The sequence below is a fragment of the Echiichthys vipera genome (assembly GCF_963691815.1).
Source record: "Echiichthys vipera genome assembly, chromosome: 19".
In the NCBI taxonomy this organism is placed as follows: domain Eukaryota; kingdom Metazoa; phylum Chordata; class Actinopteri; order Perciformes; family Trachinidae; genus Echiichthys; species Echiichthys vipera.
In genome coordinates, this window is record NC_139844.1 from 23,518,319 (window position 1) to 23,542,405 (window position 24,087).

The 24,087-nt window shown below is 47.8% G+C and overlaps 2 protein-coding genes across 2 annotated transcripts; both read left to right on the forward strand.

The window, feature by feature from the left end:
* The first annotated feature begins 52 nt into the window (after nt 1-52).
* Nucleotides 53-6,437, forward strand: rad51 (RAD51 recombinase). Its single transcript, XM_083934008.1, has 10 exons — nt 53-112; nt 1,068-1,168; nt 2,092-2,229; nt 2,482-2,599; nt 2,726-2,817; nt 3,174-3,268; nt 3,415-3,528; nt 3,784-3,913; nt 4,920-5,041; nt 5,622-6,437. The coding sequence occupies exons 2-10, from the start codon at nt 1,085-1,087 to the stop codon at nt 5,743-5,745; spliced, it is 1,017 nt and encodes a 338-aa protein (XP_083790134.1). The 5' UTR covers nt 53-112; nt 1,068-1,084; the 3' UTR covers nt 5,746-6,437.
* Nucleotides 6,438-7,843: 1,406 nt separating this feature from the next.
* On the forward strand, nt 7,844-17,782 carry rmdn3 (regulator of microtubule dynamics 3). Its single transcript, XM_083934631.1, has 12 exons — nt 7,844-8,394; nt 9,569-9,758; nt 9,939-10,076; nt 11,135-11,474; nt 12,301-12,403; nt 13,727-13,787; nt 13,880-13,955; nt 14,042-14,119; nt 14,301-14,399; nt 15,217-15,270; nt 17,086-17,166; nt 17,270-17,782. Exons 1-12 carry the CDS (start codon nt 8,193-8,195, stop codon nt 17,324-17,326), a joined length of 1,479 nt encoding a protein of 492 aa, XP_083790757.1. The 5' UTR covers nt 7,844-8,192; the 3' UTR covers nt 17,327-17,782.
* Nucleotides 17,783-24,087: the final 6,305 nt, after the last annotated feature.

Here is a 24,087-nt window from a genome sequence, read left to right on the forward strand (position 1 = left end):
GTACTACGTCATTACGTTTGACGTGTACGCTGCGCGCGGGAGCTTTGGTTGCTGAACAGTCTGAGGGAGACGTTAGGAGGCGAGTCAGGACGGAACCGCGGCTAAACAACAGGTTTTTAATGTTTATGATTAAACACATTTAACATGTTAGAGTTTTATTAAGCTGGTCGCTTCGCTGTGACGCTGTTTTCACCAGTTTGGAGGTTATTTTATAATATTAACGCCGTATTAATGTGAAAACAGCGCTAATGCTAACGAGCTAACAGCGTCAACCACTGTTTAACCTGAGCCTGAGACTTAAACAGCGTTTCTGCCTAAAACACAGCGTTTCTGCTTAAAACACAGCGTTTCTGCTTTAAACACAGCGTTTCTGCCTAAAACACAGCGTTTCTGCTTAAAACACGGCGTTTCTGCTTAAAACACGGCGTTTCTGCTTAAAACACGGCGTTTCTGCTTAAAATACAGCGTTTCTGCTTAAAACACAGCATTTCTGCGGGTTTTAAAGTCTGAAAAGTGCTTAAATTATGGATAAAGTGCTTGAAAATACTTTTGGTATAATGTATATAAAAAACACACCAATTCACCTGTACATTAAATAAACACCAATAAGAACCTGTATATTCAATAAACAACAATAAGAACCTGTATATTAAATAAACAACAATAAGAACCTGTATATTCAATAAACACCAATAAGAACCTGTATAATCAATAAAACACCAATAAGAACCAAAACAAAGCAGCCAGAACATTAGAAAAACAATATTTATTCATATTTTTGGAGCTGCCATCATATATAACTGTGCATTTCTTTAATTTCTCATATATCTATCATTTACCCAAACACCTCCTTTTATATTTCATGGAAACACGACGTATTTTATGTCGTGCTGCAAAAATGAAATAACAAAACTTATGTTTGACACACGTGTTCAAATACAATAATAATTCACTGTCTAAGAAAGGCCATGACATGAGCTTTAATAGTGTTTATTTATTTCACTAAATCATGATTTTTTTGTTTCCATAAATGAATGTGTTTCTGCTTCCTCTGCGTTTTTGCTCAGGTTTTCACACCATCACCATGGCGATGAGGAGCGACACCAGGGTGGAGACGGAGGTAGAGGAGGAGGAAAACTTTGGGCCGCAGCCTCTGAGCCGACTGGAGGTATTTGTCCTGAAAACAGAATTAACCTGCGCGTAACAGGAAGGAAGTCGGCCATTTTCTGTCGGGGGGGTCGAAGTCTCCGTATGTGACGAGACGAGTGACAGCAAAAATGTACTAAACCAAAATAGTTTTCACGTCGTCTCTATGGGAAGAAATCAAACGTGTGTAACCGATTCACTGACTTTGTTTCTCCGCCCAGAGCAGAAGCTGGCACACACACACACACACACACAGACTGATCAGATCAGTGTAGAGACGGTTCACATGTTTAAAACACACAAACAGCGATCGATCGACTTGGTAAAATGGAAACCTATCTGTTCTGTTCGGTCGTCACACAGCTTCTTATCTCGCTCTCTGTGGAACAGTGCCTGTGTGTTGTCGGGCGGGGTTGTTATCCTTAACCTCCGTGAGTACCGTAGGCCTCACCGTAGGCTTCGCCGTAGGCTTCACCGTAGGCTTCACCATAGGCTGCACAGCGGCTAACACAAGTCCTATACAGAGACACCTGCAGCACCACAGCTGTCTGCTAAAATCCCCCCTGTAAAGAAAATACCATGTATCTGCTCGTCACACCCCTTATTCTGAATGTATTGTATATTTTCAAAAGAACACAATAAAAATGTGACGCTGAATTTGAAACAGCACATTCTGCATCTATTATTGATTTGGGCGGCAGCAGCTCAGTCCATAGGTGACTTGGCTGGGAACTGGTGGCTGGAGAGGTGCCAGTTCATCTCCTGGGCACTGCCGAGGTGCTGTTGAGCAAGGCACCGAACTCCCAACTGCTCGGGGCGCTGGTCACTGGCAGCCCCCTCGCTCTGACATCTCTCCATTAAGTGTGTGTGTGTGTGTGCGTGCGTGGTGTGTTTTCTCAGTCAATTCTTGCTCTAATATCTTGTATCCTCTGTCTCTGCGTGCAGCAATGTGGAATCGGTGCCAGTGACATCAAGAAGCTGGGGGAAGCCGGTTTCCACACCATCGAAGCCGTGGCCTACGCGCCCAAGAAGGAGCTGCTCAACATCAAAGGCATCAGCGAAGCCAAAGCCGACAAAATCCTGGTAAGAACCACAGTGGTGTTTCAGTGTCCCAGAGTAAACCAGACTTTAGCCGTGACACGTGCTGGGGCACGGGACGGAGGCACAGTGGGAGTGCGCCCAGAATTGGCCTCTGTGACAGACTCATTCAAATGGATACACACACTGTTTCTAAATGACATCATTTTAAATGTGTTTCTCATCAGCCGACACACACAACAGTGACATAAATGTTCTGTGTTCAGAGATTTTATTTCATTTCTCCTCCCATCTCAGACTGAAGCTGCCAAACTGGTGCCCATGGGTTTCACCACAGCGACCGAGTTCCACCAGAGGAGAGCGGAGATCATCCAGGTCTCTACGGGCTCCAAGGAGCTGGACAAACTCCTGCAGGGTGCGTACGTCTCGTTCATGATCCCTGCTCGTCCTGTGGGAAAGCAGCGTCCAGCCCGGACTGGGAGGGCGCCGCACAGACGGGAGGAACAGTGAACCTTCATTTGACCCGTTGTTTGTCCTGCAGGTGGCATCGAGACGGGCTCCATCACAGAGATGTTCGGGGAGTTTCGGACGGGGAAGACCCAGCTGTGCCACACGCTCGCAGTCACCTGCCAGGTACAGTCCTTTATTTATGAGGAGGAGGAGGATTATTAATGGATATATGTCAGAGCGAGGAGGCTGCCAATAGCTCAGTGCCCCGAGCAGTTGGGGGTTCGGTGCCTTGCTCAACACCAGTCCACGCTCCATTCATGGTCCACACGGACTTAAACCAGCGACCCTCCGGTTCCCAGCTGAGTCACCTATAGACTGAGCTACTGCCGCCCCAATATATATAATATACAAACATATCCCAAGTAATGTTGTCAAGTTAAAGCGTAGTACCAGCGTAAAATTGTTTTTCTGCAAATAAACTCATCAAATAATCCGTAGATGTAACTGTGACTGGGTTCCTCTGTCCTCTCCGTCCGCAGCTCCCCATCGATCAGGGGGGCGGAGAAGGTAAAGCCATGTACATCGACACAGAGGGAACCTTCAGGCCGGAGAGACTCCTTGCTGTAGCCGAGAGGTGAGTCGGCACTTTTCCTGTGTTTGCAGCAGAAGGACGATCTTCAAGCTTAACAGTTTAGAAGGATGCAGATGGAAGCGCAGACACCCTTTTGTTTGTTTGTGGACGTCAGACGGAGCACTTGATGTTGACCTCTCTGCTCTCAGGTACGGGCTGGTGGGCAGTGACGTCCTGGACAACGTGGCCTACGCCCGAGCCTTCAACACAGACCATCAGACCCAGCTGCTGTATCAAGCCTCCGCCATGATGGCTGAGTCCAGGTCAGTCCGCACCACGCGCTTGTGCTCGCAGAGTGTTAACTTTGTACTTCACCTGCTGTTGGGTGTAAAGACATAAACACGGTGAAGTTCCAAACTGCAAATGAACACACGCGGTGCACATGGAGCAATCATGAAGAGTTTCCAACAGTTATTGAATTGACCTTAGATGATTCTGATGACACCCGGGGCCGTATTCACAAAGGTCGCATGTTCTGCGTGTCCCTGCAGCTAACGCTCTCTCTCTCCGTGTGTCAGATACGCTCTGCTGATAGTGGACAGTGCCACAGCTCTGTACAGGACGGACTACTCCGGCAGAGGCGAGCTGTCGGCCAGACAGGGACACCTGGGACGCTTCCTCCGCATGCTGCTCAGGCTGGCAGACGAGGTAGGCGGCTGGACTGTGTGTGTGTCGGTGAACTGTCGAGGGTCTGAAACACCCTGATGTCACACGTTAGGACCACAGAGCCGGTGGTGAAGTGCCTTTAAGAGGCTAGTGTCAAATCTGATGTCTGTCCCGTTAAGAGTAAAATGAACCATAAAGAGGGGCGTGCTCTTGGACGGGGCTACACAGCGACCTGTGAATCAGGATGGAGGTTCAGCCATGTGTCTCCGTGACACCGTGCACGTTACAGAGTCCGTACGGGTGCTTGGACTTTAATGTTGTGTTTTAATATGATTACATTTCTTATCCCTCTGGTGTTATGGAACATTTTGGTGTTTATAGCATAAAAACGTCTATTTTAAAGTGACTTTAATGGGGAAAAATGAAGGTAAAATAATTATTTTCAATATGTTTACATGTTTTTGAAGAAATACGTAATTTACCTCAACTGTGAGGTGCAGGAAAAGCTTGAGAATGACCTTGAAAGTGCTCGAATTTGACCTTGGAAAAGATGCACGAACCCTGACGCTGTGAACTTTGATCCTCTCACGGTGATTTAACGTCATCAGAGTTGGTTGGAACATTTTGGTCGCCCTAAAAATGTCTTGATCAGTGTTTGGTGGTTGCACCTGGCTAATCAAGCTAGCTAGCATTAGCATTGGCTTGGTAACTTAAGTGAAACTGCCAATTTTCCATCAGCTCGGTGTGAACGCTGCACATGCAGGTGAATGGAGTCAGGGGCCACCACATGAATCAGCTCGTTAAAAACCAGCATTTAGCTTAGCACACGTCCCCAGCTCTGCGCTCTTGTCCAAATATGGTCGTTTGTGGCTCCAAAAAACAAGATGGCGACCACCAAACGCCAAACTGGAGGCTTCAGAACGCTGGTTTCCATCCAGACTTCCGTTTGATTCTGGTTCAGTCACATTCACACCTCAGTCCAGAAGGACGATGCATCTGAACTCAGCCGTCTGTAACATGAGTGTTTTTGCCTCCTATGTCACAACAGTTTGGCGTTGCCGTGGTGATAACCAACCAGGTGGTAGCGCAGGTGGATGGGGCGGCCATGTTTTCTGCAGATCCTAAGAAACCAATCGGAGGGAACATCATGGCTCACGCCTCCACCACGCGGTGAGTGACTCAGTCCGTGTCTGGATTCATCCGTACGGGATCCTTCAAGTGCATCTGTGAACGGCTTCATGACAGGGGGGGAACGCTAACGCCCAGTTCAGACCAAAGATCCGCACCAGTAAGACGAGAGGAGATCGTCTCCACAGCAACGCCTCTCTTAACTTCTTTCTAACCTCCGACTCTTCAGGCTCTTTTCGTAGCTGGATGTAATTTACAGCATTATAAAATATAAACGAGGGCAGAGACAGAGAGAAACTCGCTACAGCGCTCGCTCTCGTTGAGCCTCTGTCCAAAACGGCCTTTTCCACCAGCTCTTAATGACTTTTCCAGCAGACTTCGCTCAGACTTGATTTTCGTTCTAAAAGCAGCTGCTGCAGATTTGTGGAGCTGAGTCTCAGGAGCCGACATCAGCCGGTTTGAATCCAGAGGAGACGGGTCGGTTCACGCCGCTGAAACCTTCCAAAACAGTGTTGTCACGTTGTGAAGCTTTGGTCTGAACTGGGGTTAAAGGTCACGGCCTGAGCTCGATGACTCTGCTGTGTATTCGTTCTATAATGACACTTACTCCTCGTCTTTGCAGCCTGTACCTGAGGAAAGGCCGAGGAGAGACGAGGATCTGCAAAATCTACGATTCTCCGTGCCTGCCCGAGGCTGAAGCCATGTTCGCCATCAACGCCGACGGAGTGGGCGACGCCAAGGACTGAGGAGGAGAGGCAGGCAGCAGCGAGGCGGTGCTGAAGGTCACTGTCACACCTGCTCCACTTACTCTTGGACTGAACTGCACACAGAGCCTCGGGCTGACGGGGACTCAGGAGGGGACGTGTGATTAGGTGCGAGCGGCTCAGACGTCCAGGCTGCAGCTCTGGAGCTCAGCGCGCTTTAGTTTCACTCACCGAAGCAGAAACTTATGACGTAGTGTCTCATTATTACAAGATCTGCCACGACTGATACTATTATGAGAAACTACCACATCACTACAAGAACCGCGTCCCATGATTACGACTCAGCATCTGCGTAGTTCCACACACACGTCATGATAACGAGGTCGTGATTGTGTCAGATCCACTCTCATAAATACGCACGTTCATGTAATTATCAGATCGTTCGTGTGTAAAGATCGGATAATCCTGAGACACTAAGTCATAGTCAGAGGTCGGCTTCTGTCCTCGTTGAACGCACCTCCTGTGTTTTCATGTAAAGCGCTAAAAAAAGTCATTTTGTACAAACTATTTAAAGTAGTTTGAGATCTTTTCTTTGTCTTTATTTCTGTTGAGTCCTCGTTTGTTTCCTCAGAGTGCTTCAAACTCTTTCTTTTCTTCTTTTTACGTCTTTTCTTCAGTTTCACATCTTTCACTTCGTCCTCCTGTAGATAAATTAAATTAGTTTTACCATTAAAGTGACTTGTCTCATTTGTTACGTCAATATCACGAAGGGATTTCATGAGTTCATCGCATAAACCTGTGTTAAAGTGTCCTCTAGGAGCATTAACGTGTGTTAAAGTGTCCTCTAGGAGCATAAACGTGTGTTAAAGTGTCCTCTAGGAGCATAAAAGTGTGTTAAAGTGTCCTCTAGGAGCATAAACGTGTGTTAAAGTGTCCTCTAGGAGCATTAACGTGTGTTAAAGTGTCCTCTAGGAGCATAAAAGTGTGTTAAAGTGTCCTCTAGGAGCATAAACGTGTGTTAAAGTGTCCTCTAGGAGCATAAACGTGTGTTAAAGTGTCCTCTAGGAGCATAAACGTGTGCTAAAGTGTCCTCTAGGAGCATAAACGTGTGCTAAAGTGTCCTCTAGGAGCATAAACCTGTGTTAAAGTGTCCTCTAGGAGCATTAACGTGTGCTAAAGTGTCCTCTAGGAGCATAAACGTGTGTTAAAGTGTCCTCTAGGAGCATAAACGTGTGCTAAAGTGTCCTCTAGGAGCATAAACGTGGGTTAAAGTGTCCTCTAGGAGCATAAACGTGTGTTAAAGTGTCCTCTAGGAGCATAAACGTGTGCTAAAGTGTCCTCTAGGAGCATAAATGTGTGTCAAAGTGTCCTCTAGGAGCATAAATGTGTGTCAAAGTGTCCTCTAGGAGCATAAACGTGTGTTAAAGTGTCCTCTAGGAGCATAAACGTGTGTTAAAGTCTCCTCTAGGAGCATAAACGTGTGCTAAAGTCTCCTCTAGGAGCATAAACGTGCGCTAAAGTGTTCTCTAGGAGCATTAACGTGCGTTAAAGTGTCCTCTAGGAGCATAAACGTGTGTTAAAGTGTCCTCTAGGAGCATAAACGTGTGCTAAAGTGTCCTCTAGGAGCATAAACGTGTGTTAAAGTGTCCTCTAGGAGCATAAACGTGTGCTAAAGTGTCCTCTAGGAGCATAAACGTGTGTTAAAGTGTAGGAGCATAAACGTGTCTTAAAGTGTCCTCTAGGAGCATAAACGTGTGCTAAAGTGTTCTCTAGGAGAATAAACGTGTGCTAAAGTGTCCTCTAGGAGCATAAACGTGTCTTAAAGTGTCCTCTAGGAGCATAAACGTGTGCTAACGTGTTCTCTAGGAGCATAACCGTGCGCTAAAGTGTCCTCTAGGAGCATTAACGTGTGTTAAAGTGTCCTCTAGGAGCATAAACGTGTGTTATAGTGTCCTCTAGGAGCATTAACGTGTGTTAAAGTGTCCTCTAGGAGCATAAACGTGTGTTATAGTGTCCTCTAGGAGCATAAATAAGTGCTAAAAATGCGCTATATGTTTTATTTTGTAAGCGGTTTTTTTTAACCTTTTATTTTGTAAGTTGAAACCGGAAACGGTCCGTCGATGGCGTCACCTGTGACGTCACACGTTGGCAGCATCATTGGCCCGTTAGCTAACACGCGCACACACTGACGTGATGTAAACAGCGCGTTTGTTTGTTTATTATTAACATTTAAAACGCGTCGTTTCATTATAAAAACATATAAAAGCAGAGAAAGTGTCACAGCTGCGTCACTGTGTTATTTATGTATTAGCTGGTTAAGGCTAATGACATTAAGCTAACAAGCTAAGTGAGCTAAGCTAATTAACCAGAGGAGGAGGCTGCAGCAGACATGACTGGGGACCGTTAAAGCGCTGCTGTTATACACACATATATATATATATATATTAATATTATTATTGTTATATAAACGGGCCGTGTCTGGAGCGGGGATGAACACGCCGCTCGGGAGGACCGGGCTCCTCGGGCTCGCGGTCACAGCCACGGCCGGCTGCGGGCTGGTTGCGTTCATCATCTACCGGGAGATCAGCAGGAGAAGAGCCCGGAGACTGGGGCTGGAGGCCCGGGCACCTGCACGGCTGTTTGACGGGGCGGAGGAGGCTCTACTGCTGCGGGAGAGTCTGGACACACAGGGTGGGTTTACTCTGTGTGTGTGTGTGTGTGTGTGTGTGTGTGTGTGTGTGTGTGTGTGTGTGTGTGTGTGTGTGTGTGTGTGTGTGTGTGTGTGTGTGTGTGTGTGTGTGTGTGTGGTGCCTGCCACTATCAAAAGTTATTTTCCATGACTTGTAAAACAATCTCTCTTTAGTTATGATGATGAGTTTGTACCACATGTTAGTAAGGATCAGCCAGTGTGATAAAGTGTCCTCTAGGAGCATAAACGTGTGTTAAAGTGTCCTCTAGGAGCATAAACGTGTGCTAAAGTATCCTCTAGGAGCATAAACGTGTGTTAGAGTGTCCTCTAGGAGCATAAACGTGTGTTAAAGTGTCCTCTAGGAGCTTAAACGTGTGATAAAGTGTCCTCTAGGAGCATAAACGTGTGTTAAAGTGTCCTCTAGGAGCATAAACGTGTGCTAAAGTATCCTCTAGGAGCATAAACGTGTGCTAAAGTGTCCTCTAGGAGCATAAACGTGTGTTAAAGTGTCCTCTAGGAGCATAAACGTGTGTGAAAGTGTCCTCTAGGAGCATAAACGTGTGCTAAAGTGTCCTCTAGGAGCATAAACGTGTGTTAAAGTGTCTTCTAGGAGCATAAACGTGTGCTAAAGTGTCCTCTAGGAGCATAAACGTGTGCTAAAGTGTAGGAGCATAAACGTGTGTTAAAGTGTCCTCTAGGAGCATAAACGTGTGTGAAAGTGTCCTCTAGGAGCATAAACGTGTGCTAAAGTGTCCTCTAGGAGCATAAACATGTGTTAAAGTGTCCTCTAGGAGCATAACCGTGTGCTAAAGTGTCCTCTAGGAGCATAAACATGTGCTAAAGTGTCCTCTAGGAGCATAAACGTGTGCTAAAGTGTCCACTAGGAGCATAAACGTGTGTTAAAGTGTCCTCTAGGAGCATAAACGTGTGTGAAAGTGTCCTCTAGGAGCCTAAACGTGTGCTAAAGTGTCCTCTAGGAGCCAAAACGTGTGTTAAAGTGTCCTCTAGGAGCATAAACGTGTGTTAGTGCCATCAGAGAGTTAGCGGTGTTAGCGTTAGCTTGCATTTAATTGGTGATCAAAGTGAAATGTAATATAACATCCATCTCTCAGTATAAACTGTATTTGATATAAAGTCCAAACCTTCACCTCGGTGTGTGTGCGTCTCCTCCTGCAGAGGCGGAGGCCCAGCAGCAGGCCCTGGCGGCGGTGGAGGCGGTGGTGCAGGGCCTGTCCCCGGAGCAGCAGCTGGAGCTGAGGAAGCAGCTGGACCAGGTGCTGACCTGCGTGTCCTCGCTGCGCTCAGAGGTGGCCGAGCTGAGGGGCGGCCTGCAGGACATCGCTCTGCAGATCATCCAGGACGTGAAGTGAGTGGCAGCATCCCCCTCCCTGGGCCTCTGAGTGCGACCACGCTTAAAACACTGTTTTATCCGTGTGGACCTGAATCTCCACACATGGCTGATAAACATGCTCCGTGTTCTGATCCGTTTAACTCCAGGAGCAAGTGTTTGACTGATGCATGCGTGTTCTTTCTCCCCCGCGTTCAGGAAGGGGGTGGAGGACAGTCAGCGGGTACGCCGGCGACGCCACGTGCACAGGGAGCGCACTGACTCCACCGGCTCCAGCTCCATCTACTTCACTGCCAGCCAGGGCGTGACCAGCACGTACGAGACCAGCGAAGGGGGGTACGTCAAAAACCTGTGCATACATGTTAGCACACGTTTATGCTCCTAGAGGACACTTTAGCACACGTTTATGCTCCTAGAGGACACTTTAACACACGTTTATGCTCCTAGAGGACACTTTAACACATGTTTATGCTCCTAGAGGACACTTTAGCACACGTTATGCTCCTAGAGGACACTTTAACACACGTTTATGCTCCTAGAGGACATTTTAACACACGTTTATGCTCCTAGAGGACACTTTAACACACGTTTAGTCTCCTAGAGGACACTTTAACACACGTTTAGGCTCCTAGAGGACACTTTAGCACACGTTTATGCTCCTAGAGGACACTTTAACACATGTTTATGCTCCTAGAGGACACTTTAACACACGTTTATGCTCCTAGAGGACACTTTAGCACATGTTTATGCTCCTAGAGGACACTTTAACACACTTTTATGCTCCTAGAGGACACTTTAACACACGTTTAGTCTCCTAGAGGACACTTTAACACACGTTTATGCTCCTAGAGGACACTTTAACACACGTTTAGTCTCCTAGAGGACACTTTAACTCATGTTTATGCTCCTAGAGGACACTTTAACACACGTTTATGCTCCTAGAGGACACTTTAGCACACGTTTGTATTCTAACTGAGCTTTAATGTTGCATCTGTTTAAACCGGAGCTCACTTTAATGTGCTGTTGTTTGTTTAAAGGCTCCTTAATGAGCTTCTTAACGAGCTTCATCAGCTGCTTCCTGTTAGTCTCTAAACCAATTACAGGTCGTTACATCGAACCAAGTGTCACTGACACTGAGTCACTGACGGTGCCGACTGTTTCAACACAGACTGATGTGTTGAACGCTGAGTCACCTTTATTTTATCGGCACTTTTCTTTAAAGACGAGCAAATAAAACCAAAATGATCTGCGTCAAGAAGATACATGAGTTTAGTTCAGACCTGCAGACTGGGCTCCCACATTCATGTTAGATGCCATGTGTCAAACCCACAGGTTACACATCACTAAATAAAGGCGTGTGTGTGTGTGTGTGTGTGTGCGTGTGTGTGTGTTAGGTACTCGACGGCCTACGCAGAGTCGGACTACACCGACCGTGACACGGACAGAGAGGAGGGGGGGCGGGAGCCTGAGGAGGAGTCTGAGGAAGAGGAGGACAAGAGCTGTGCCACGGTCCTCACCCTGCGCCAGGAAGACTCCCAGGAGGAGGAAGGGGTGGAGGAGGTGGAGGAGGAGGAGGAGGAGCAAGAGGAGGAGGAGCAGGGAAGGCTGCAGCCGGTGACTGAGGTCCCCAGTGGGGAGCTGGCTCTCCTCCTGGCTCAGAGCGACGTCCTCCACACGGGAGACGCCCGTTTAAAGGCAGAGGGCTTTCGTCTGCTGCAGGACAACAGGACAGAGGTGAGGGACAGGCCGAGGGCGCAGAGCCATGCTGAGGACACCCGTGATTATTACAACGACAGAATAAAGTTAAACAGCCTGATATGAACCGTGCAGCGCGTAGAAATACACAGACGATGTGTGAGGAAATAAACCTGCTCTCACTTTGCATCATCGTTGTTCTTGCTGCAAAGTGTTTTCTGTATTTTTAACGTAACATTAGAAAATGCATTTCCTGAGGAAATATGTGTGGAAATGCTTTAATGCTTTAATGCTAAAGCTACACAGAGAAAAGGTTCATGTTTGCAAAAATATTTTTAAAAAGCTGAATATTAGAAATAACCTGCGTGTATGTAACGGCCGTGTGACGTCTCCAGGTGTGTTTATGTGGAGGGAGATCGTTTTAAAGGTAAAACGCTGTTTCAGAATGAAAACACAGCGTAAAAGTGTAGCTGCAGCTGCACAAAGAGAGAAAATGGGTCAGGAATTCAAATTCAAATGAGGTCAAATCGTCCGAAGAGCGGCGTTTAAAGAGCGCGAGGGCCGCTCTGAACCCTGAAACCATGGTGACAAGAAAACCTTCAGGAGAGACTTAAAGGAAGACGCTGAGTCCGCAGGTGTGAGAGTCGGAGCACTCACTGCATTAATGGGGTGTGTGTGTGTGTGTGTGTGTGTGTGTGTGTGTGTGTGTGTGTGTGTGTGTGTGTGTGTGTGTGTGTGTGTGTGTGTGTGTGTGTGTGTGTGTGTGTGTGTGTGTGTGTGTGTGTGTGTGTGTGTGTGTGTGTGTGTGTGTGTGTGTGTGTGTGTGTGTGTGTGTGTGTGTGTGTGTGTGTGCGTGCGCGCGCAGTACGGAGACAGCAGGGAGTTTCTATGGCGACTGGCTCGGGCTTACGGCGACATGTACGAGTCTGCACAGGACAAACAGGAGAAGACGACCTACGCGCAACAAGGTAAAGCACACAAGCGTATAATAATATATATATATTATAATTATAATAATAATAATGATTATATTAAGTGTTGACTGTTAGGGCGCCCTCCCACTGTGCCTCCGTCCCGTGCCCAGCACGTGTCACGGCTAAAGTCTGGTTCCTTTGACCAGTGTGAGTGCAACCGTACCACGTCTAGGAGCGGCACGTTTGCCGTCCACGGCCCGTTTGGGAGAGGTGGGCTTTAGTAAAGCACCTTTGCACGTGTACGTGCACGAGCGTGCGCACGTGTACGAGCACGAGGCCTACAGCGGTTCTGAGGTCATTTCCTGTGCGCCTGTTGGGACGTAGAAAAAAGAAGGAGGGACCATGCGCGGACATTTAAAACAATGGCGGTGAAAGGTTCACGTTGGTGTGATGCGGAGGTGGAGTGTTTACTGCAGATTTGGTCGATGAAAAGATTCAAAAACAGTCGACAAGACGCACAAAAACTCCGAGGTCTACGGAAAGATCTGGAAACAAAGCCACGCATCGCCATGACGTCATCAATGCGTGTGACGTGTTACGGCGTGATGACGTATAGGCAGCAAGAAGCATTCTCCGAGGCCCAGGTAGTGTGAGTACAAACGGGCCTGGAGGGGGGGACAAGGACCCTAAATCACGGGGCACGGGACGGAGGCACAGTGGGAGGGCGCCCTTAAACTGGATTAAGGACCCTGGGACTGTGGAAGATTCCCAGCAGAAACGGAGCTAAACAGCTACTTGAGCTATTCTGCTCAATTTGTGCACACAGGCCCTTCAAGAGTTCTTTAACTGAGGTGTGTGTGTGTGTTTGTGTGTGTGCGCGTGCGTGTGTGTGTGTGTGTGTGTGTGCGTGTGTGTGTGTGTGTGTGCGTGTGTCTGTGCGTGTCTATGCGTGTTGTGTGTGTGTGTGTGTGTGTGTGTGTGTGTGTGTGTGTGTGTGTGTGTGTGTGTGTGTGTGTGTGTGTGTGTGTGTGTGTGTGTGTGTGTGTGTGTGTGTGTGTGTGTGTGTGTGTGTGTGTGTGTGTGTGTGTGTGTGTGTGTGTGTGTGTGCGTGTGTCTGTGCGTGTCTATGCGTGTTTGTGTGTGTGTGTGTGTGTGTGTGTGTGTGTGTGTGTGTGTGTGTGTGTGTGTGTGTGTGTGTGTGTGTGTGTGTGTGTGTGTGTGTGTGTGTGTGTGTGTGTGTGTGTGTGTGTGTGTGTGTGTGTGTGTGTGTGTGTGTGTGTGTGTGTGTGTGTGTGTGTGTGTGTGTGTGTGTGTGTGTGTGTGTGTGTGTGTGTGTGTGTGTGTGTCTGTGCGTGTCTATGCGTGTGTGTGTTGCAGGGCGAGAGGAGGCGGAGTTGGCTCTGAAGAAGGACGGCCTGACCGCTGAGTGTCATAAATGGTAAGATGGTTCAGCTCGTATAGTTCCTGTTGCCCCGGTAACCGCTCAGCTGTGCTCTGATGTCCCGTGTCCTTCTGTGCTCTCGGCTCCAGGTTCGCTGTGCTGACAGAAGTGACCTCTCAGCACGACAGCATGCACAGCAAACTGAAGAGCAGCCACATCCTAAAGGTGACTCAGGCACACCGCGCTGGTGTTCAGCTCCTGTTGGGTTCAAGCACAGTTTTGCTTTACTCTTGTTTGGTTTCTCCGCTCAGGAGCATCTGGACCGAGCCCTCGCCCTCAGAGACGACGACCCCACGTGCTTCTACCTGCTGGGCCGATGGTGCTACGAGGTGAGACGAGGGGCTGCATGTGCCTGCTACTGTTAGAGGTTCAATGTGTAGAAGGAGCAGAACGGCTCCCTCTAGTGTCTCAAGATCGTCGTTGCAGTGAAGTCTCCTCCTGCTGGACATTAGAGAGACTGCAGCTTTAAGTGGTGTTTATAACAGTGTGTGTGTGTGTGTGTGTGTGCAGGTGGCCACTCTGGACTGGTTGGAGCAGAAGGCAGCTGCGGCCCTCTACCAGAGCCCCCCCACTTCCACGCTGCACGACGCCCTTGAGAACTTCCTCAAGGTACTGATTTAAGAAGATGTCCGCTGCTTCATTTAAGGGTCCTTGTCCCCCCCTCCAGGCCCGTTTGTACTCACACTACCTGGGCCTTGGAGAATGCTTCTTGCTGCCTATACGTCATCACGCCGTAACACGTCACACGCATTGATGACGTCATGGCGATGCGTGGCTTTGTTTCCAGATCTTTCCGTAGACCTCAGAGTTTTTGTGCGTCTTGTCGACTGTTTTTGAATCTTTTCATCGACCAAATCTGCAGTAAACACTCCACCTCCGCATCACACCAACGTGAACCTTTCACCGCCATTGTTTGAAATGTCCGCGCATGGTCCCTCCTTCTTTTTTCTACGTCCCAACAGGCGCACAGGAAATGACCTCAGAACCGCCGTAGGCCTCGTTCTCGTACACGTGCGCACGCTTGTACTCGTTCACGTTCACGTGCACACGTGCTTTACTAAAGCCCACCTCTCCCAAACGGGTCGTGGACGGCAAGCGTGCCGCTCCTAGACGTGGTACGGTTGCACTCACACTGGTCAAAGGAACCAGACTTTAGCCGTGGAACGTGCTGGGGCACGGGACGGAGGAACAGTGGGAGTGCGCCCTGACTGAGCGTTCTGGAAGTGATGATTTACAGAAACATTGGGAGCAATAGCCCACTCTCCTCCTCTCTCTCTCTCTCTCTCTCTCTCAAACACACACACACACACACACACACACACACATACACACACACACACACACACACACACACACACACACACACACCCCTCAGAGAGCACTGGTGTTGATTGTAAAACCCAAATGTTTGTGTGGTGATTTGCAGGCAGAGGAGCTCAGTCCAGGCTTCTCCAGGACGGTGAGACTCTACATCGCTCAGGTAAAAGATCAGAGACGCACACTTTTAATAACGTTTCACTCTTTAAAGTTTATTCAGTTACTGAATGTTTCCTTGTTTTGATTTTGGAGATTCTTCACGTTCAAACAGAGAGAGACGAGTAAAACCACGGTTTGAGAATCAGTCGACGAGACTTCCGTTTGTTTTCTACAGATCTCAAATCTAAAAATAAAAAGTATGTCATGTATGACATTGGGCGACTGTGGCTCAGTGGATTGTCCTCCACTTGAGAAACTCATGTGGAAGTGTCCTTGAGCAAGACACTGGACCCTGAATTGCTCCCCGTGCTGCACATGGGTGTGTAAATGTGTGTGAATGGTTAGTTTAGATGGCGTGTAGATGTCCACTGCATCAGTGTGAATGTGACAAACACTGTGAAAGCACGGTGAGTCGTCAGAAGACGAGACAAAGTTCGTCCCAAACTCTGTATTTGTTGCATGTTTCTCTCCAGATGTGTAACGTTGAGCCTTTCCAGTGCAGCTCCTTGTTCTTGTCGTGGTGTTTCTTCTGTTTGATTCTTTGGTTACAGCCACGGTGACAAACAGCTCTTTACCTTCAGACACAGATCATCTGCTGAAAGATCCTGTCCTCCATCTTTCTTTGGGGCGTTTTTCTGGTGTTTTGCGTTTGTTTTTAGTCGTTTTGTCATGTTTTTGTGGTGTTTTGCGTTTTTTTTGTCGTTTTGTCACGTTTTTCTGGTGTTTTGTGTCTGTTTTTAGTCGTTTTGTCATGTTTTTGTGGTGTTTTCATCTGTTTTTAGTCGTTTTGTCTTGTTTTTGTGGAGTTTTGCGTTTTTTTTTGTCGTTTTGTCACGTTTTTCTGGTGTTTTGTGTCTGTTTTTAGTCGTTTTGTCATGTTTTTGTGGTGTTTTCATCTGTTTTTAGTCGTTTTGTCATGTTTTTGTGGTGTTTTGCGTTTTTTTTTGTCGTTTTGTCATGTTTTTGTGGTGTTTTGCGTTTGTTTTTAGTCGTTTTGTCATGTTTTTGTGGTGTTTTCATCTGTTTTTAGTCGTTTTGTCACATTTTTGTGGTGTTTCCATCTGTTTTTAGTCGTTTTGTAATGTTTTTGTGGTGTTTTACGTTTGTTTTTAGTCGTTTTGTCATGTTTTTGTGGTGTTTTCATCTGTTTTTAGTCGTTTTGTCATGTTTTTGTGGTGTTTTGCGTTTTTTTTTGTCGTTTTGTCATGTTTTTGTGGTGTTTTGCGTTTGTTTTTAGTCGTTTTGTCATGTTTTTGTGGTGTTTTCATCTGTTTTTAGTCGTTTTGTCACATTTTTGTGGTGTTTCCATCTGTTTTTAGTCGTTTTGTCACATTTTTGTGGTGTTTCCATCTGTTTTTAGTCGTTTTGTAATGTTTTTGTGGTGTTTTACGTTTGTTTTTAGTCGTTTTGTCATGTTTTGTGGTGTTTTCATCTGTTTTTAGTCGTTTTGTCACGTTTTTGTGGTGTTTCCATCTTTCTTTGGGTCGTTTTTGGGGAGGGGTGGATTCAGTGTGTCTGCAGAGACTGGTAGTATGGATGCTCATGTGTGTGAACAGAAGAGTAGACGTGTGTGTGCTTTATACTCACGGGCCAGCTCTCAGAGAACCTGGATCTGATCTTAGGGGACAAATATAATTACACCACGGGCCAGATTTGGCCCACGGGCCTGAGTTTGACCCCCCTGCTTTAGGGCTTCAGAGTTTGTGGCTCCTTCTCTGGGCCCAGGGTGTCTCTGTTAACCTTCCTTCCCTGTGGCAGCACCAGCACATGTGTGTGACTGTGAGGATCAACTCTAACCGTCCTGTTGTTCGACTCTTAGTGTCACAAGGAACTGGGGAACATCTCTGAGGCCACCAACTGGACCGAGCTGGCGCTAAAGATGCCCGGAAACTCCCGTGACGTAAGAGCGCTTAACTCTCTGCAGCAGCAACACGACCCCCCCCCCCCCCACACACACACACAAACACACGTGCTGAACTCTTCCTGTCTCCTGTATGTCCCAGGGTGAGGCGGGTAAACTGGAGGCTCAGCTGCGAGTCCTGACCCACGGGAAGAACTGAAGGAAGTTCTCCTGAGACCCGGGAGACGGAGCCGCTCAGCCGACGGCTCTGATTGGCTCGTCAGGCCGCCAGTCCACGGTCGACCAATCACACACGCACCATCGGCTGTTTCATCTTTCCTTCACCGGTGGAAACCTTTGTCGTGCTGTCACTGTGAAATGAGATGGAGTTTATTAATGATGTGTAATTATTTTCTTTAATATGGCTGAATATTGATATTTGTAACTTATACTACAGCGTAATGTTTGTTTGTTTGCCTTTTTCTCTTAAACTCAGAGTTTAAACACAAGTAACTTCTGTTTTAGCACAAAAATACTTAAAGATTGAATCTGCGGAATCTTTATTAAAGTGATATTTTTAAGCAGCCAATAGCGTTGGGCGTTGCTGGTTGCCAGGGTTGTCTGTTGTTGGGTGCAGCTACTGTAGGCTGGCACTGGGTGAAATGGAGTTAGCCAATCCTGCAGCTGCTTGGGAGCCTCAGTGAAGGGGGCGTTCTTTGTCCCAGCAGCTGAGTGAGCGGAGACGGGCAACAACCAGAGTCACTATAGGCCGAGCATTCACTCCATGGACTGAGAGAAAGGAGAGGAACGCCATTCAAACGCACGCCCACATGGCTACGCTGCTCCTTGATGCTAACACCACTTTCATCTGCACTTAGCTGGAACGGCTAATGCTAACGGCTAACGCTAACTGTCAGTCAAACTCCTCTAATCCTTGTTTTGATGCTGTGATTTTCTGGAGGGGACGGGTTCAAACAGGCTCAAACAGACTCCGGTCTCCTGGAGCTACTGGGCCGGGTCTGACCAACCTGGCAACCCCACTGCTGGACTTCTTTTTTGTTGTTGAGACGACGATCTGGAGACTCTAGATGGAGCTGTTCTGCTCGCTCTACACATTCAAACTTTAACTCAACACACTTTAAACATCAGTTTTGTTTAAAAGCAGAAAAAGTGAAACTCACGCACAGATACAAGAGAGGACTCATTTATTTTTAATATTCAGTGTTTTTCTCGATGTTTTTGAGGAGATGAAGGGACCAGAGCTCAGATTATAAATCTATCAGTGGAACGAATGAACCACGGCACTGATGCATGTGAAAGAGCAGCTGCTGCAGTTTGATCAGGGATGTTTTAAGAGGTGTCACTGTAACATATTTATATTTATATATATATATGTAATATAATGAACTTTATTCTGTGGGTCTTTAACAAGAAGTTTGTTTTGTGGAGATGAACGACAAACGTAACAACTCTAACCCTTGTTTTCCACTCGTTCCGTAGAGAACGTAAAGTAGAGAACGTAGAGTAGATAACGGTAGAGTAGATAACGTAGAGTAGAGAACGTAAAGTAGATAACGTAGAGTAGAGAACGTAGAGTAGATAACGTAGAGTAGAAAACCTAGAGTAGATAACGTAGAGTAGATAACCTAGAGTAGATAACGTAGAGTAGATAACGTAGAGTAGATAACGTAGAGTAGAGAACGTAGAGTAGATAACGTAGAGTAGATAACGTAGAGTAGATAACGTAGAGTAGAGAACGTAGAGTAGATAACGTAGAGTAGAAAACGTAAAGTAGATAACGTAGAGTAGAGAACGTAGAGTAGATAACGTAGCTCTGATCGTCTGCAGAGAACCACAGAGTCGTGACTTCCTCATATTTCCTGCACCTTATTTTGCTTTGAGCGTGTTTGCTGCTTTTTGAACTTTGAGTTTTTGACGTTTTGATATTTTCTGAGGTGAAAGTAAAGCTGCGGTTTGATTCCAGGTTGTTCCTTTTGTGATTTGACGTTTGTGTTTTTCTATATTTCATTTATTCTTTTGGTTCGTTTTGCAGTTAAAGTGTTTAATTTCCTCGATATTCTAATCTGTGAAATCAGAAGTTAACGTGCACTGAAATGACACTGACGGAGAAAAAACTGAATAAAAATGTTTTTTTTTGTATTTGCAAACTTGTGGTTGAATGAGTGTGTGGAACATCGAGACCCTCGGTTGAGACACGCGGGGCACGGACGCGCTCTGCTGCAGGCGTCTGATAAAGTACGTGTCGCCCCTTTCCCAGCATTTTAGACTTGGTGGGTTTTCACTCGCAGTTATTAATTTCTCCTCAACGACAAAGGAAACTGTTGAGGTGCGTTTGAGCAGAGAGACACTAAAACCTGCAGGACAGAGGCTCCAGGAGGAGGACTGGACACCCTCAGGGGCCGTGTGTGTTTGTGAAAGCGCCCCCAGAGAGAGACTTCCTGTCTGGTCCAATCAGGAAGCTCCGTCAGCGTCAGTTCTCTGAGTGTCCACTAGGGGCAGGTTTCATAAGAGAGCAGTTTCTCATTGAGCCCCATGTTAAACAGGCCGTTTACACAGCATCATTAAACCTGTTTAAGGACAAAAGAACATTCTAGTCTGTGTGTTTAGCTCAGGTCTCCATGACAACACTGAGGGGGAGGGGCTAGTTTTTATTTTATCGGAGGTTAAAGTGTATGAATAATTAGGAGCGTGGCCTCTTGAGTGACAGCTAGCCTCTGGCCCTCACTTCTCCTCGGAGGTAAACGTCAGCCAGATGGACGTACGCCCCTCCCCCCAACGTCACATACATGCCCTTTTTTGGTCAGAGGAGTCAAAGTCTGACAAGATGGAGACTCCTGTAGACGAGGACGATTGGATCAAGTTGGAGAACGGACCTGACGGAGACGCTGGGTCTGTTTTTAAACCGTCAAACTTCAACTTTGATCTCTTCATAAACGCAGAATTCAATGATTTGCGGATCCTTTCAACATGTTTTCAACTGAATTCACTTCAGAGAAAAGATGTTAAAGGTTCAAACTGATGCAACACGTTCCACGAAGAGACGAGGAAACCTGTCAAACGTGTCTGGAAGACGCCGCTGAGCCCAGTTTCTTCTGTCGGCCTGAAACCAGAGACGGATGAACGCGTCTTTGTTTCCTTGAGCTGCTGCTGAAGCGCCAAGAATGCGTCTGATGGAAGAACAATCACTGATGAGTGAATCAGCTGCAGGGAGGAGGCGTCGGTCGGCTTCAGACACTTCAGGATAATCATCATAATAATAATAATGGTGCTTAAAGGTTAAACACGTCAAATCTTTATTAAAAGCATTATTTAAAACAATAACAGCCGCGGGCGTTTTGAGGGGAACAGGATGAAAGTTTAAATTTTCCATAAAATAAATGAATTTAGTCTGAATTAATATTTTTTAAAGGGAGTTTACAATGATTTTCTGTTTCCATGGCAGCAGCCAATCACTGTTTTTAGCATTAAACCATAAAGTCCTACGCTCCGTAACGTTGTAATGCCGTAAGCACTGTTCCCGTGGTGTGATGTCATCGATGACCAGCTGCTCACGTGAGCTGGTGACACAGAAATCTGACGACAGGCGACATTTAAAGACGTAAACGGTGTGTTTCCATTAAGGTCGAATCCCCAGAATGAGGCGGCTCTTTCTCCCTGAAACGCCCCTAACGTGCACGTGAGTCTCTGGAGCGTGCGTGTGTTTCCCTGTGGGAGAGCAGCGCCCTGTTTCTCCCTGAGAGAAGCCGGCTGCTGATTGGACGGAGCTCTCAGCAGGATGTGACGTGTGGTCGAACAGACGCCACAACAACACGGAGGAGAGGAGGAGACACTTTTATCCAGAGGAGAAGAAGAACACAGGAAATGATCTGTGCACGGGCATCTGTGCACGGGCGTCTGTGCACGGGCGTCTGTGCACGGGCGTCTGTGCACGAGCGTCTGTGCACGAGCGTCTGTGCACGAGCATCTGTGCACGAGCATCTGTGCACGAGCATCTGTGCAGGAGCTTGTTAAATGAATCTTTCAGGTGGACTGTGTTCAGAGGTGAACAGGTGCAGAGGGAACAGGTGCAGAGGGAACAGGAGCAGAGGGAACAGGTGAGAGGGAACAGGTGCAGAGGGAACAGGAGCAGAGGGAACAGGAGCAGAGGGAACAGGTGAGAGGGAACAGGTGCAGAGGGAACAGGTGAGCAGAGGGAACAGGCGCAGAGGGAACAGGTGCAGAGGGAACAGGAGCAGAGGGAACAGGTGAGAGGGAACAGGTGAGAGGGAACAGGAGCTGAGGGAACAGGTGCAGAGGGAACAGGAGCTGAGGGAACAGGTGAGAGGGAACAGGTGAGAGGGAACAGGTGAGCAGAGGGAACAGGCGCAGAGGGAACAGGTGCAGAGGGAACAGGTGCAGAGGGAACAGGTGCAGAGGGAACAGGAGCAGAGGGAACAGGAGCAGAGGGAACAGGAGCAGAGGGAACAGGAGCAGAGGGAACAGGGGCAGAGGGGCCAGGGGCAGAGGGAACAGGCGCAGAGGGAACAGGTGCCTCCGTCAGGTCAAAGGTGATTGATGCGTTGAACAAACACTCGTGGGTGGGACTGATGGGGAATGCAGACGGACTCGTTTGGTGTATGAACACAAACGAAGGCTTGGCTGCTCACAGGAAATGCTTCCAGGCACAGGTCAGGTGACGGGACGGGTTTGTGACAGTACTTCCTGTTTGAAGGTGGAGTTTACGGTTAAACCAAGAGCTTTTATAGGTCAGTTCCAAAAACACTCGATCCTACACTTTCCAAATCAGCAGCATCGGTCATGAGAGCCGGGGGAGCTAACGTGCTGCTGCGGAGCTAACCGTGCTGCTGCGGAGCTAACTGCGCTACAGCAGAGCTAACCGTGCTGCTGCAGAGCTAACCGTGCTGCTGCAGAGCTAACCATGTGCAGGTGTTCGGTTTCTCCGGGCTCCACCTGAGTGTCATCGTGCATTCACACCAGAAGCCATGGAGGCGCTGAAAGCGTCACGGTGCCGTTCAAAACCAATGAAAATGAAGCAATGACACATGATGTCGCTTCGGTCCATAGGTGACTCAGCTGGGAAACGGAGGGTCGCCGGTTCAAGTCCCTGTGTGGACCATGAATGGAGCGTGGACTGGTGGCTGGAGAGGTGCCAGTTCATCTCCTGGGCACTGGCAGCCCCCTCGCTCTGACATCTCTCTATTAATTGCATGTATATAGGTCCTGTTTGTGCATGTGTGTACTTCAGGCCTCTGTGTGTGTGTGTGTGTGTGTGTGTGTGTGTGTGTGTGTGTGTGTGTGACCTGAATAATAATAGAGTGAAATAATTGAAAAGGGAATTCTTCTTCTCCTTCCTGTGGGGAGCACAGTGCTGGAACTGGAAATGGATTTCTGTTCTTTTAAAAGCATCAGATCCCTGTTAGCATTAGCATTAGCATCACTTTCATTCAGCCCAACAGCAGAGCAGTCTGAGCCGGGGGTTAGCTTCGGTTAGCTTCAGTTAGCTAGCCACCGCGGCTGCTACCTGCGATTGAAGTGATGATTAAAAATGTGACAAATATGAGCAAGTGATACTTAACGATTCTCGTTAATCGCCTCCATCTCTTTTGGTGTGAACGCGCGGTGACGGATATCGAACCTGTGACACAAATGCCGCTCAACTGTTTTCTGACTCGTTTATGTGAAAATAGACATTTTGAAAAGTTAATTTAGCTTTAGCACTTTATAAAATAAGCTTTTAAGGCCTTCAGCAGCCTGTGGAGGTCTGTGTTCACTCTCAGGTAACACCCTTTCAAAATAAGAGTTCTGGGTCCAAACGCTCCGTTGAAACAAAACAGAACCAACGTCTGAACATGTGAAGGATCAGGATCAGCTCTTTGCTCAGTTTGACCCTTTTTCATCCAGAAGAAAGAGGTCAAAGGTCAATGATGATGTTTTTAAAAACTCTGTTCAAACAACAGGAACACCAGGCTCCAACAGGAAGTCTTATTTTGAAAGGGTGTTACATAGGGTCTGAACAGCGGGATAAGGGCCCTCCAGGATCAGGGCCCTCCAGGGTCAGGGTCCTCCAGAGTCAGGGTCCTCCAGAGTCAGGGTCCTCCAGGATCAGGGTCCTCCAGGATCAGAACCCTCCAAGATCGGGGCCTTCAAGGATCGGGGTCCTCCAGGATAGGGGCCCTGCAGGATCAGGGTCCTCCAGGATCAGGGTCCTCCAGGATCCTCCAGGATCAGGATCAGGGCCCTCCAGGATCATAGTCCTCCAGGATCAGAGCCCTCCAGGATCGGGGCCATCAAGGATCGGGGTCCTCCAGGATAGGGGCCCTGCAGGATCAGGGTCCTCCAGGATCAGAGCCCTCCAGGATCAGAGCCCTCCAGGATCAGGGTCCTCCAGGATCAGGGCCCTCCAGGATCAGGGTCCTCCAGGATCAGGGCCCTCCTGGATCAGGGTCCTCCAGGATCAGGGCCCTGCAGGATCCGGATCAGGGTCCTCCAGAGTCAGGGTCCTCCAGGATCAGGTTCCTCCAGGATCAGGGCCCTCCAGGATAGGGGCCTCCTGGATCAGGGCCCTGCAGGATCAGGGCCCTCCAGAGTCAGGGTCCTCCAGGATCAGAGCTTAATCTTATTATTATGACTTTTTATCTCATATTTATAACTTTTTATCTCATAATTATAACTTTTTATCTGTTTATTTGGTTTAAAACGTTGACAAATGTTCACAAACATTAAAAACATAATAAATAAAGACATTAGGACCGTAGAGCTGTTGCTGAGGGGCCGGGTCGGGCTCAGCTTTGTCCGTCCTCCTCTCACTCTCTCCGCCCTCTTTGGTGATAAAGCAGCCGAGCAGCAGCACCGGTCAGCGGGGGAACGACACAGACGCTGCCGCTGAACACACGCAACATGGCGGAGGAAGGCAGCGAGCGGCCGCGGTCCAGCCGCTCCTGAGCTCCGGTCCTGATCTCC

Bases quoted from the DNA above. Each gene is read 5' to 3' on its own strand.
- rad51 (XM_083934008.1), top strand. From the start codon at position 1,085: ATGGCGATGAGGAGCGACACCAGGGTGGAGACGGAGGTAGAGGAGGAG. The intron at 1,169-2,091 runs GTATTTGTCCTG...CTCTGCGTGCAG, and splicing joins AGCCTCTGAGCCGACTGGAG to CAATGTGGAATCGGTGCCAG. The intron at 2,230-2,481 runs GTAAGAACCACA...CTCCCATCTCAG, and splicing joins CCAAAGCCGACAAAATCCTG to ACTGAAGCTGCCAAACTGGT.
- rmdn3 (XM_083934631.1), top strand. From the start codon at position 8,193: ATGAACACGCCGCTCGGGAGGACCGGGCTCCTCGGGCTCGCGGTCACA. The intron at 11,475-12,300 runs GTGAGGGACAGG...GTGCGCGCGCAG, and splicing joins TGCAGGACAACAGGACAGAG to TACGGAGACAGCAGGGAGTT. The intron at 15,271-17,085 runs GTAAAAGATCAG...TTCGACTCTTAG, and splicing joins TGAGACTCTACATCGCTCAG to TGTCACAAGGAACTGGGGAA.